Source organism: Pseudorasbora parva, chromosome 3 (assembly GCF_024679245.1).
Source record: "Pseudorasbora parva isolate DD20220531a chromosome 3, ASM2467924v1, whole genome shotgun sequence".
In the NCBI taxonomy this organism is placed as follows: domain Eukaryota; kingdom Metazoa; phylum Chordata; class Actinopteri; order Cypriniformes; family Gobionidae; genus Pseudorasbora; species Pseudorasbora parva.
Window position 1 is genome coordinate 4,573,310 of NC_090174.1, and position 13,795 is coordinate 4,587,104.

Sequence of the window (13,795 nt, forward strand, 5' to 3'; positions counted from 1 at the left end):
GTTTTAAAGCTGTTGAGATATTTGACAAACCTTTTGTCCAGGGTAGCACAACTGCAAATACAGTTCTTTTATTATGATTTTACAAGGTAATATAAGTAAATATGATAATACATAATCTAGGAGCCCAACTGATCCTTGTGTAGAGTGAAAAGGTTTGAAGATCTCTCTCAAATACTGGTAAAAACTCCTCATTTCAAATAGGTTGGCTCAACTACAGTATACATACAATTATTTGGTTATACCATCTGACATAAGAAGTCAAAAAATGAATTTAAACTATTTGAAATATTATTTAACTTTACTGAAACTTGTTTAAACACAAAGAAATATGCATTACATCAGTTTTTAATTATTTTATACCAGACCTTGAATTTATGCAATATGAGGTGTGCATTGTAAAAATCTACTGTATTCTAATCAGTTTCTGTTAATAATCCCAGATGAAATATTCTTCATATTTCCTGCATACAGAACTATATTTTCTAGGGTCATCTACAGTAGAAACACTCATCTGAACGATTTCTGGCCATAAACTTACAGGTTCAAGATAATGCACTTATGCCTAAACATATATTCATTTTATTATGTAGTGAACTCAGTCTGGATGCAGTCAGATCCTGTTTTAAAGATATTTGATTTTATTGTCACAGCAGTCCTCTGGTCTCATTAAAGGTAACACCATTAACCGACACCTGAGAGAGATGCTGAATACAATCAGACAGCAAAATGACATTATTAACAAATAAATAAGCCATTAAGAAAGTCAGAGATAAAATACAGTCTCTTCCTGATTTGAAGACGCGTTACTTAAATTGAATAGGCTCGATTCACCTCATTGACAATTCCCTGTCAAGACTAAGAATTCAACTCCGACATAGTCCGTAGTTAACCTGGAAAATGAACATCTGAGAGCAAAATGTCATTCGCACACACCACATTTCTGACATTTTGTCACAGAAGAGAAATACAAAAGGACTAAGAAACTGTTGAATTCTTGTAGAAACGCAGAAGGCTTTGGATTGGCCAGGACTTGTCTTAAATGGGCCACTTTGCTACCTGTTGATCCCCAATCTTTTCTGGAAGGCATCACCATCGCCCTTCGTGGCTTGCTGTGTGAAAGACAACAAAGATATATCTCACTAAAGGTCCTTTCACACTGGATGCGATTTTGACGCGTGAATAATCCTTACGATGGTTTTATTTTTTGATCCGCTGTTAGTGTAATGAGTGCTTCCACAACGAACATGAATGTTTAACGTTTCAATGTCAATTTTTTTTTACTCTAGCGGCGACAGAAACAGCTTCAACCAATCACATACAATGAAAACAAAGGTGACGAAATGTCCAGTTGATGTCACGAGCTATTTAATCTACATTAAAGGTGCACTATGTAGTATTTTTGAAGTAAAATATCCAAAAACCACTAGGCCAGTGTTATATATTTTGTTCAGTTGAATACTTACAATATCCCAAATGTTTCCAACTATTGGTCAATTGTGAGAAAATTGCTTTTTTAACCAAGGACCGGCACGTGTCAGCATAGCATTTGAGCGAGTCGCCTGTCATTCGCGTCATATCTGCGTTACCCCCCGGTTTTATTCTGCAGAAATGTTATAACCTCATTTTAAACACACTTAAATGTAAGTAAAAACTGACATTTAACTGTTTATCTAATATGATAAACAGAGCTGCTTTACCTTATACTCACCACCGGAAAAGCGGAAGCGTCGCGTCCCGTCATAATAAAAGTCCCGGTATTCGCGATGCGGGTATTTGTTTAACAATCGCTACAGCGGCCGTGCTCATCTCCACAACACTCGCTCCTGCTCTTCTTTACACTACAGTAACGTTAATAACCGCATGCATGAACGTGATTTCTGCCCGAGTCCTATTTTCCACCAGCTGTGATGAGAAGACCACATGTCCCAAGATACTGCGCTCACACTCTGCGTCATCAAACTACGCCTTTGTTTTGAATAGGCGCCCTCTAGCGGACGGAAAGTTGCAAAGTGCACCTTTAACATTTGCCAGGTATGGCATTTCTCATGAGATTACACTTTAATCTATTTGAAAATTGTACTTTTACAGCTCTGAAAAAAATCAAGAGACAACTTAACATTGATTTCTCATTGTTTCTCAATGTTAAGTGGTCTCTTAATTTTTTTCCCAGAGCTGTATATATATTTGGTGCACTATTGTATTAAACATTCAGTTATTTTTGTTATTACAAAAATAGTTCTTAAAGCTGTTATGCTATGGCAACACTTTTTTTTGCAACTGATTTCAATATCGTATATCGTGATAAAACTTCAGCAATTAATCGCAACATGAAAAAATGATATCGGCACATGCCTAATTCCCAAACCGTGTCTGCGATTATGGAAAGTGAATGTGTTGCCATCAGTACGTCTGTGACACAAAAAAATATACATTGTGACTCAACTAGAAACAGCTGCTCTGGATCGATTTATTCCCTGAAGTGTGTGTTTGTCTCGTCAGATGCGCTGCTGTCTCTGGAGGAGCTCCTCTAATCGTCCCACAGACTTTGGAAAGTAAGTGCAGAACCGGCCATGATAAAGTTTAGGCTCCTGTACAAGATAGGGATGGCTCGATACCACAATTTTGGCTTCGGTACGGTACCACAATCTAATACCGAAGTACCGATATTAAATCGATACCACAAGGTCTGATATTAGCGCGGGTATATTGCACGCGAATGAGAACAATTATGCAAGTTTTGAGTTTATAAAGTGGGAAATTACCACAAATGTTTATTAGTAAATTAATCAGCGAAGCTTATCACATCAAATCAGTCATTTGAAAACTTTCTTGTGAGAAATAATTTAAGCAAAAATCTCTCAAAATTAGCAAATTGCTTCTGGTTTCAAAAGACATCGCACTACACTAAAGCAATCTGCATAATCCGATTCAACATTTCACGCTCGTCTCGGGGCGGATAACGGAAATCATTTGAACACGCAAGAGATTTTATAGCATTTCGTAATAAGTTACAGGAGATATGAGCTCATACGACACACACACACACACACACACCTGTCACTTAGTCACGCTCGCACATTACACATTAAGTTTCCTTAAACAGTCAAATGCACAGAATTATGTACAAATGTCCGTCTTTAGTGAGTATTCACATAAACACAGTCGGCGGTGTCTAACGCGAATGTAAACAGTGCAATAGTATGCGTGCAAATATAATGAGATCTAAATGTCATTGGTTGAAACGAACGCTGGAGATTGTGATATTTGATCTTATGTTAGGCTGTGTGTGTGCGTTGATCAGTGTTAAAAAAACAAAAATGTCTAAATGAGATGGTTTGAATGATCCACTGACCTGTCGATCTCTTAAGAAGTCCTAAAGTCAGGATAGTGACAGATGCTTCTTGGCTAGGTTTGATGGTTCTTCATCAGTTTTATAAGCAAAGTCATTACAAATGTCACTTCTACTCCTCTCTTTATTCATTCGTTTTGGGCATCTTGAGTGAGATTCAACTGCTTTATCCATTTTGTCCGTCTCTGTTGTTGTCACATTAGCCGGTTGTTTCGGGTCAGTTGGGGTAGTGCGCTGCCATCTAGCGGTGAACTTCGGAAAAGCAGCATATACCGAAATGTGCCAAATCATGATATCGTACCGTTTTAAATAAAATATATACCGGTATTTTTCCAGTACCGGTATATCGCGCATCCCTAGTACAAGATTAGTATAACTTACTCCCCTTCAGACTCTCTGAAGAGTGGGTGCACCCAAAACCTTCTTTTCGGTCTTTTAAATAAAATGAAAAGCTTGTCTTCACTGAATGATGAAGTGTCCATGTTTTCTCAGCTGTCACTGCGAATGTTTTGGAATGTCGGAGCTCTGAAACATCGTAAATTCGTGTCTTTGGCTGATGCGAATGTTTTTTTTGACGCAAAATATTCGCTTAGTATTTTCGTTACGTGTCCGGTGTGAAAGGGCCTTAATTCAAACATGTTCACCATCTGCAAAGAACAGAAACAGAAAGGCATGCACCTTGTTGATGTCTTTGTGTCGGTCCTTGGTGACAATTTCTTCTAAGACTTCCCCATCGCCTCTTATAAGCCTGTGTAAAAAAGCATTACGTTAACGCTTCGTTGGCTTGTAAATGTAGCGGGTTGATAGAAACTTAGGGATTTAACACTTCACCTGGTGCGCCCTGTCTCGGGGTCGAGGACGCGGCGGATGATGCTTTGCCTAGCATCATATTCTTCCTTCGTCATCGGCCTCTTGGTGCAAAAACTGGCCTTCTGTTCTTCAGTCATGACTACAGTAAGAGAGAAACATCATTTATCTCCCGCAAATGTTTCCAAACGCACATTTCAGTAAAAGTTTACAATAAGGTTTAATTTGTTAATATCACCGATAGATAACTACACTAGTTAACATGAATTGATTACGACAAGTACTTATTTATCTTACTTATTGTGAATCTCAGTATTTTACCAACACATTATTAAATCTAAAGTTGCACCTGATAAAGGGTTACTTCACTGCTTTTTCATATTAAACTATGTTATTCCCTTAACTAAAACGAGTTGATACATACCTCTGTCGTCTCAGTGCGTGCACTTAATCTCTCTGACGCGCGGTGATGATCTGATAGCATTTAGCTTAGCTCCCTAAGCCCAGTTCATTCACTATGGAACCAAACAGAGATCAAGTTAGAAGTACCAAACACCTCCACGTTTCCCCTATTTAAATACAGTTACACGAGTAGTTGAACGATCAAGTATGGTGACAAAATAAAACGTGGCGCGTTTCTAATCGGATTAAAAAGGAGAACTATAATGTATGGCGGATTAGCACTTCTGAGAGTACTTCGGCTCGGCGCAGTAAAAAGTCCCGGCTGAAACATCTTTCCTCACATCTTCCCTCACTCTCTCATTTCTGTCAATAGGGAGATGTGAGGGAAGATGTTTTGGCCGGGACTTTTTACTGCGCCGAGCCGAAGTACTCTCAGAAGTGCTAATCCGCCATTCATTATAGTTCTCCTTTTTAATCCGATTAGAAACGCGCCACGTTTTATTTTGTCACCATACTTGATCGTTCAACTATTCGTGTAACTGTATTTAAATAGGGGAAAAGATGGAGGCGTTTGGTACTTCTAATTTGATCTCTGTTTGGTTCCATAGTGAATGAACTGGGCTTAGGGAGCTAAGCTAAATGCTATCAGATCGTCACTGCGTGTCAGAGAGATTAAGTGCGCGCACTGAGACGAGAGAGTCGTCAACTCGTTTAAGTTAAGGGAATAACATAGTTTAATAAGAAAAGTCAGTGAAGTAACCCTTTAATGGTCTGGTTTCACAGAGAGGCTTAGACTAAACCAGGATTAGGCCTTATTTCAACTTGTGCATTTATTATCTTTTATAAATGTACCAGTAAAAACATTACTGGTGTGCATCTTGAGACAAAACAATGGGACAGAGACATATTTTAAGATATCTCAGTGTTGCTTTCAGTTAAAAACACTCAAACATGCATTTTAGTCTGGGACTATCTTAAGCTTTGTCTGTGAAACTGGAGGAATATTATGTAATGGACCAGCGCTAACATGAACTAACTCACGGTATCCTCATGGCTTTTAAAGGCTTTGTTAGGGTTTTAAAAAGGCCCATGTTTGGGTAAAATATGGACAAAGCCATCTGTTGGGTTCAAAATTGTATTTAAAAATAATAATAATTTAGCCAACGGTTGGGTTGTCACACATCTGACCCAAACATTGGTTGAAATAACCCAGCATTTTTTTTTTGAGAGTGTTATGACCTTTTTCCAAAACCTGCACAAATACCATTTTGGAGTGCTAGTGCACTGTCTATGGAAACATTTCTAATATGTAAACCATGATTTAAACAACTTTACAGTTCAAACAATACAGGTTTTCACAAAAACTGTTTTATAAAATTATAAACCATACATTTTTTGATTTTTTTTTTTTAGAAAAGAGATTATTCTAAAGAATAAATCATTATATTTATATTCATTTATGCTGTGTAAAAATTCTGCTGAGTTGATTTGCATTGATCAGAAACGATAGATGGGCTGAAAGAAAATGCAATTTCAGTCTCTGACCGTAGGTGGCGCTTTTACGGAACCGCAGAAATAAAAGCGTTACACCTGTAACGGTTGCACTACTTTACAGTATGTGCACTTACAGTGTTACTCACCTAAGAAAGTACTAGTAATATGTGACTCTGGAACACAAAACCAATCATAAGGGACAATTTTTTTCCATTGAGATTTATACATCAATCAGGAAATTTTAATTCCAGAGAGAACTAATCCTTTAAGCATGCAAACCTTACTGTAAAGTGGCATCATTGTTTCCTTGAGGTGTATTTTGTGAGCTCATACCTGGACCCTGTTCTTTAGCTTCTTCATTCTGCCAGATCGGCAGGGATGGTTGAAGCGTTTCGTCAGAAACAGGAGCTGGTACAGAAGCTGCCGCCGCCGCCGCTCTTTCGGCTTTCAACGCCAACTTCTTTTGCCGCTTCTTTTCCTTTTTCTCCTTTTTCTTTTCACGCTTCAGTTTCTTAACCTCTCGACGTTTCATTTTCTTCTTGGCCTTTTTTTCTCTGGATGGGGAAGACGAGCTTGAAGATGATGAGGAGCTGGAGTGGCTTCTCTTTTTCATCTTTTTCTTCTCTAATTTCGGACAAGAAGATGAGTGATATGTTATACTGTATACATATTTTGTCTAAAGGTTCAATAAACTCTTCCATTTAAAAAATAAAATAAAAATTCTGACAAATATTTCTTGTCTGACTTTACATGGATAAGTAAATGATGACAGTAATCATTTTAGGTATAATAAAAACCCATTTGTTTAAAGGGGGGTCTAATGCTATTTCATTCACTGTCATGCATGCATTCACTGTTACTTTATACATTTTTGTGTATTGGTTTATTGTATTTAAATGTTCAGTTCTTTTTGTGATAAGAAAATTATTAAACTGGTTATAGTATGATAACACTTTACTACAACGTATTTCAATATCGTGATAATACCGTATACCTTGATAAAAGCTTCAGCAATTAAATCACAACATGAAAATGTGATACCGGCTTATGCCTAGCTGAAGGATGGAGCGGTCGCAACGATAAAGGTTCACAGTCATGTGTTGGATCCGCAGGCGCTGAGTAAAACTGCTTCAAATCGCTATCGGCGCGTAAGTAGATTTAATAAAAGATAGAGACTTTTTGGAGATATGAAGGATGCAATACTACTCTATAGTTATTCAAGATTAAAGGGTTAGTTCACCCCTAAATCATATTTAAGTCATTAACTCCTCACCCTAATGTCGTTCCACACCCGTAAGACCTTCATCTAAAGACACAGTATAAAGCTACACTGTCACTTTTTTATCTTACTCTTAAGCCGGGTGCACACTGTGCGATTTTGGCCACGATTTGGCCGTCTGAGACAAATTTAGCAAATCCTAAAAGATTCCTCTGATCCTAGGCTAAAATCTGACGTCTTTGGTCGTTAGTTTGACATGTTCAGCGGCCGCAGATTAATGAGCGCTGCGATCAAATTTTACCTCAGACGAAATTCTGGCAGTGTCAGAAGATTTGGCACAGAATCCTGCAGTGTGACTTCTCCTACGACGACAGTCAAATATCTCCGTTTTTCAAGACAAACTATGACCAAAACGAGAGCTAGAAATTTATTTGTAGCCAGCATTTCAGTCCCGCGTGTAATGCAGCTCACTGTCACCGAACGCGTCATTCATTGATGATATAAAACTCCGGGTGAGATTTCTTGCGCGGGTCCGTTTTTAGCGCGCCTTCACTATCGTGCAGTCTGACATTAATGACAACTGAGATCTTACAGTGTGACATGGCGATCATGTTCGTACAGTCTGACAAGGGACATTCGCAAAGGATTTTGAAAAATCGCACAGTGTGCAGGACCCATTAGCTAAAAACACTTAGTTCTTTCAAAAATATATGTGCTCATTAATGTATATTTACTTCTTTCAAGTAATAAAGTATTCTCGTAAGTTTATAATATGCCATTGAAAATACATACGGGTGAGGGGTTCGAATGCCGGTCGCCATGTTGCCCCTCCATCTTGAAAGTACAGTAGCCAAAGAGGGACATACCCGTAAATTCAAGCTTCGCCTTTCGCGTTTAAACACTCGATGGCACCGTGTCGACAGGGTATCTGCAGGTTTTACCAAGTCAAATTTAAGACTTTTTAAGACCTTTTTAAGACCATTATGAATAAAATTTAAGACCTATATTGCGCAATAAAAAAACATGCATAAGAAATCCAGAATCACTCAATTACTTAAACTTATATTATTTAATTTATTTTAAATTGAACAAAGTATTAGTGAACTTATTATTCATAGCTCAATCCCACCAGGATTAGCATATATATATATTAGGGCTGGGCAAAAAAAAAATAGATTTTTCGATTAATCGGTTTTTAAAATCTGGTCGATTCAGAATCAATTCTCAAATGCCATGAATCGATTTTTTAAAATATTTATTTCCGCTAACATTGAAATCTAATTACTAGTCTTCTCCACTAGATGTCACCCATTTGCCTTGCGTGATCTTACAAAGGAGCAACAGGCGCACATCATTTATCCATTCAGTGTTTAAATGGCAGCTTCCGGTGCGTTGTCGACTTTTATAAAGCTGAGGTAAAATGCTGTAGTAATACTAAAAATCTGCGGAACCATTTTATGTGACAACACTCACACAGCCGAGCACACACACACACACACACACACACACACACACACACACACACACACAGCCAATCACACAACTGCTAAAAATAATTACATACACGCGAATGCTTGCCTTGCATTAGGATCAAACTTGAGCAGTCACTTAAGCACGTACGTTAGCCATTATAGACATATTCAAATTATAGTCCATATACAGCGCAGGATCAATAATTCAAACCCTATTAGCTTATATTATAAACAGATTTCCTCTAATAATAGTTAGTCCACAGGTATTGTTGTCCGTTACCACGACAACTACTCACCCATAGACTAAAAAAATAATGAACGCATTTCTCATGTATGAAAAGTAAATTTGCACACATGAGCAGCAAAATTGCAAGAAAAGCTTGTCGTGTACTGAAAATTTCTAAAAAAAAAAAACATCCAATATCCTAGCTTTTTATGTTTTAGAATAAATATATCAAAACATCCATAAAATACTTCTCAGATACATTTTTTAAATAAAGTTGCATCAAAATTGTATTTAACAATTGTATGGATTTTAAATATAGAGATGCGTTCTGTTTTAATGTACTCAGGTGTACCTAAAATAAAAAGTTTTACATACATGATTGTGGCTCTTCATTTCTTTTTAATTACACATTTATGTTCACTGTTCTTTTTTATAAATACCTATAGTATTTATTAAATCTATATTCATTTGAGTTGAATCGAAAATCGAATTGAGAATCGAAATTGAATCTTTTTTAGGACTATTGAATCAAAATCGAATCGAATCTGAACATCTGAATCGATACCCAGCCCTAATATATATATATATATATATATATATATATATATATAATTTTTTTGTGGTGGTCACTTTCATACATTTTTATTTTTTCATAATTAGGATGCAACATTAACCATATTATTATGTTAGATGCACAATGATCACACATGGCAATAAAACTAACAAAATGCATGAATCTTGTTTGGTAGGCATATTACAAAAACAAAAAAGGCTGTTCCAGTAGTGCACTATCTATCTTTAATAACACGATCGCTTGGGGTGGGAAATATGACCAACATCTTAAAAGTAAACCACAGCAATAAGCAATTGCTTAATATAAGTAAAACGTTGTAATAACGTAATCAAGTAATCGGTCAGTAATACTTATAAACAAATGACAATAGGACAAATAAATACAACATAAAGATGCATACAAAGAGGAACACTCCACTGTTTTTAGAAATAGGACTTATTCAACTTCTTTTGGATAAACCCCATTTAGATATTTTGGCAATTGCATTTGTCTCAGTGCATGCATTGTTTTAGTTTGGCAGGGTCGCCGCTAGCTTAGCTTAAAATGCATTTCCCCACATATCTAAATGTAGCAAAGTAGAATAAGCCCGATTTCTAAAAAAGTTTGAGTGTTCCTTTAAGTGTAAGTGCTGTTTTCCCCGTTTGTGTTGTTGTTAAGCTAGTTTGCTTTCACTTTGTGAGCTTAATGCCCAGATCCAGTACTTACTGACAGTTCCCAAACGTTTTAACTCAAATCAGGATATAGACATATGTGCATAATGTGTATATTTGATCGTTCAAGAGTAACGTTAGGCTAATGAGCCTAAAAATAACACATTCAATACACTCGCGCGAGCGCTGACAGGCAGCAAACACACACAGCCTGACATCGGAGTTCGGCGTTTACATCCCTGTTATTAACTCTATTTAGTGCAATCGAGTATATTATACTTTTATGTTGTCATTATGCAAGATGGTGAGAAAGATTCGCCTTCGCGTTCACGATCGCGGAAGTGCAAGAACCGTCAGATTCAGCTGAAGAATAAAATCTGTTTTATGCGTCTGTGGGATACGATCAGAAAGAGGCTCGTGCCAATAACACGAAAGGTGATTGGCTGCAATACACGTGGCATGCTTGCCTAATTTGTAGTTGTAATAGAGCGAACAATAGTTGGTCTAGCGAAAGAAAGAACTACAAACACCACGGAACAAACACACACACACACACACACGTGCGCGCGTGCTGCGGGAGGTGAGAGCGTTTCAATGAGGTTGCGTTACATGGACGTAGGAAAATTAAGACTATTTAAGACCTAGAACGCAATGCTTCCGCGAATTTAAGACTTTTTAAGGCCTTATATTTTGATTCTGAAATTTAAGACTTTTTAAGACTCCGCGGGGACCCTGGTCGAATGTGAAGAGGGGATTGCCATGTTAATCTTGGACTAAATCGGCCACCGTAGGAGTTAAAACGAAATCAGAATTGAGAGGAACAGAAACTGTTATTCACTGGATGGTCATATACCTTTACACCGCTAGATGGGGGAAAATATCACACAGTGTAGCTTTAAGATATTTTATATTTAGTCCGAGAGTGTATGCAAGTGTATGCACACTATACTGTCCATGTCCAGAAAGGGAATAAAAACATCATCAAAGTAGTCCATATGAGACATCAGTGGGTTAATTAGAGTCTCTTGCATCGGAAATACCAAAATAACAAAAACTACAACTTTATTCAGCATTGTCTTCTCTTCCGGGTTTGTTTTCAAACCTCAAATAAAGATTCAAACAGTCATGAGTCAGCGGATTGATTCATGATTCGGATTGGTAATGTCACGTGATTTCAGCAGTTTGACACGCGATCCGAATCATGAATCAATACGCTGACTCATGACTGTTTGAATCTTTATTTAAGGTTTGAAAACAAACCCGGAAGAGAAGACAATGCTGAATAAAGTCATAGTTTTTGTTAGTTTTGAACCAAAATGTATTTTTGATGCTGATGAATTGATGTCTCATATGGACTACTTTGATGATGTTTTTATTCCCTTTCTGGACATGGACAGTATAGTGTGCATCCACTTGCATACGCTCACAGACTAAATATAAAATATCTTAAACTGTGTGTGATGATGAGCGGAGGTCTTACGGGTGTGGAACGACATTAGGGTGAGTCATTAATGACATCCATTTCATTTTTGGGTGAACTAACCCTTTAACATGAGATTAAGAGAAACTGAGTGTGATTTTAATTTGCAGCACTTTCTCTTACCAGAGGAACGTTCATGCTTCTTTTCTGGGCTTGGACTGGGTCTCCTGGCGCTTGATAATGACAAGCTTCGGGTTTTGCTCTCTTCTTTCGGTCCGCTCTTCGATCGGCTTTCAGCATCACTGCCTCCCATGAGTAATAATCGACTTGTGAAGCTGTCAGGAAAGTACCTGTTTGGTTACTGTTATAAAGCAATATGATCTTTGAACAAAAATGCAAATGCAATTGCTATAAAAGTGCAGGTTTTATTAAGCCCACACAATATGGAAGTAAAACTGTGCCACTGGATTTTGAATTCTAATTTTTAGCACTGAAATTTTTTACATCGAATTTTTAACACTGAATTTTATTTTGCATCTAAATCAGACTTTGAATTTTAAAAGCCATCGAATTTCTAGCTCTGTTTTTTTTTTTTTGCCTATGACATTTTTTCAATGTTTTAAAAAAATTCAGTGTAAAAAAAAATTCAACGTCTCAAAAAATTCAGTGTAAAAAAATTCAACGTCTCAAAAGATTCAGTGTAAAAAAATTCAACGTCTCAAAAGATTCAGTGTAAAAAAAAAAATGTGAATTTTTTTACACTGAATCTTTTGAGACATTGAATTTTTTTACACTGAATTTTTTGAGACGTTGAATTTCTTTTTACACTGAATTTTTTTTAAACATTGAAAAAATGTCATAGGCAAAAAAAACTGTGCTAGAAATTTGATGGCTTTTAAAATTCAAAGTCTGATTTAGATGCAAAATAAAATTCAGTGTTAAAAATTCGATGTAAAAAATTTCAGTGCTAAAAATTAGAATTCAAAATCAAGTGGCACAGTTTTACTTCCATAACACAATATTTTTTTTTTTTAAATGCTTCGGTGCATTTTAATTATGACATAAAAATAGCATACTGTCAGCAATAATGATGAGATTACATGTGTATGGCAACATTTTCGCCTCTCACAGTTCAAAACCCTTACGCAGTCCGACGTCAGTTACGCTTTTTTCGCAAGAGATATTTTTTACTTTATAACGTGTTAAATATGGATATTTTTCTGACACAAACGCATCAGAAGGTATTTATTAACACCATGGGTTTTTATTAACAACGTTTGGATTACGTTTATACTGGATGGATGCACTTGTTTGAGCTTCAAAATCGTAACGTAATTGGCCCATTCACTAACATACTTGGAAGCGTCAGGATATTTTATTAATATAACTCCGATTATGTTTAACAGAAAGAAGGGAGTCATATACATATAATGAATGGCTTGAGTAAATCTTGGGTAATTTTTATATTAAAGTGAACTAATATTTTAATGACAATTGTCATTTTTAGGTGAGCCATTGTATAATTTCAACCTTTTAATGTAACGTTAATTATGATGTTTTAACCCATAATTTCATGCTGAAATTGGCTTCCATACATAAGTGTGTGAGCAGGCAAAGTAAGATAAATACGCTAAGCAGACCCTCGTTTTAGTAAAATTGTGAAAAAGATCTAAAATTATAATAATCTGACTATGTAACTATAACTGTAGAACTCAATAAAGCACTTTCTAGCTGGTTTATCCGATTTCTCCTGTACGCTGCCACCTGTCGTTTTGGAGAACAATATAACTGCGTGTTCATCTTTATAAGTTAACCTCCTCGAGTGTTTAGGGAGGAACGCGTAACGTTAAATAAAGCCGCAGAAAGTGCGCGTGTAGGAGAGGCCCTGAATTGAGAATTACAATGTTTTCCGGCTTCAACTAATCTTATATGAAATGAACATCTTACCCAATAAATAACGCTCATTAATACTTACTCGTCCGTCACTCCAGAATGTATATTTTCTTTCTGCTTTCTAATAAGACCCGAAGAGAGCAGTAATCGTGCACGCTGCAGTGTCAACAACAATATTCAGGATATCCGGTATCCTGATTTTCCAAAATTAAAGCTCCAGGCGTACAAACTAAATAAATTGTATTTATATTATATATACAATAAATCGGTCAAAAGTTGGGAAATTCGT

At 36.6% G+C, this 13,795-nt stretch overlaps 1 protein-coding gene across 1 annotated transcript; it reads right to left on the reverse strand.

The window, feature by feature from the left end:
• Positions 1–615: 615 nt before the first annotated feature.
• On the reverse strand, positions 616–13,717 carry arl6ip4 (ADP-ribosylation factor-like 6 interacting protein 4). The gene is made up of 6 exons (XM_067437595.1): positions 13,589–13,717; positions 11,797–11,948; positions 6,386–6,676; positions 4,181–4,298; positions 4,028–4,097; positions 616–1,109 (listed from the first exon to the last, which is right to left on the reverse strand). Exons 2-6 carry the CDS (start codon positions 11,924–11,926, stop codon positions 1,053–1,055), a joined length of 666 nt encoding a protein of 221 aa, XP_067293696.1. The 5' UTR covers positions 11,927–11,948; positions 13,589–13,717; the 3' UTR covers positions 616–1,052.
• Positions 13,718–13,795: the final 78 nt, after the last annotated feature.

Bases quoted from the DNA above. Each gene is read 5' to 3' on its own strand.
- arl6ip4 (XM_067437595.1), bottom strand. From the start codon at position 11,926: ATGGGAGGCAGTGATGCTGAAAGCCGATCGAAGAGCGGACCGAAAGAA. The intron at 4,299-6,385 runs GTATGAGCTCAC...CTCTTACTGTAG, and splicing joins AGCTAAAGAACAGGGTCCAG to TCATGACTGAAGAACAGAAG. The intron at 4,098-4,180 runs GTGAAGTGTTAA...TTTTTTACACAG, and splicing joins CCCGAGACAGGGCGCACCAG to GCTTATAAGAGGCGATGGGG.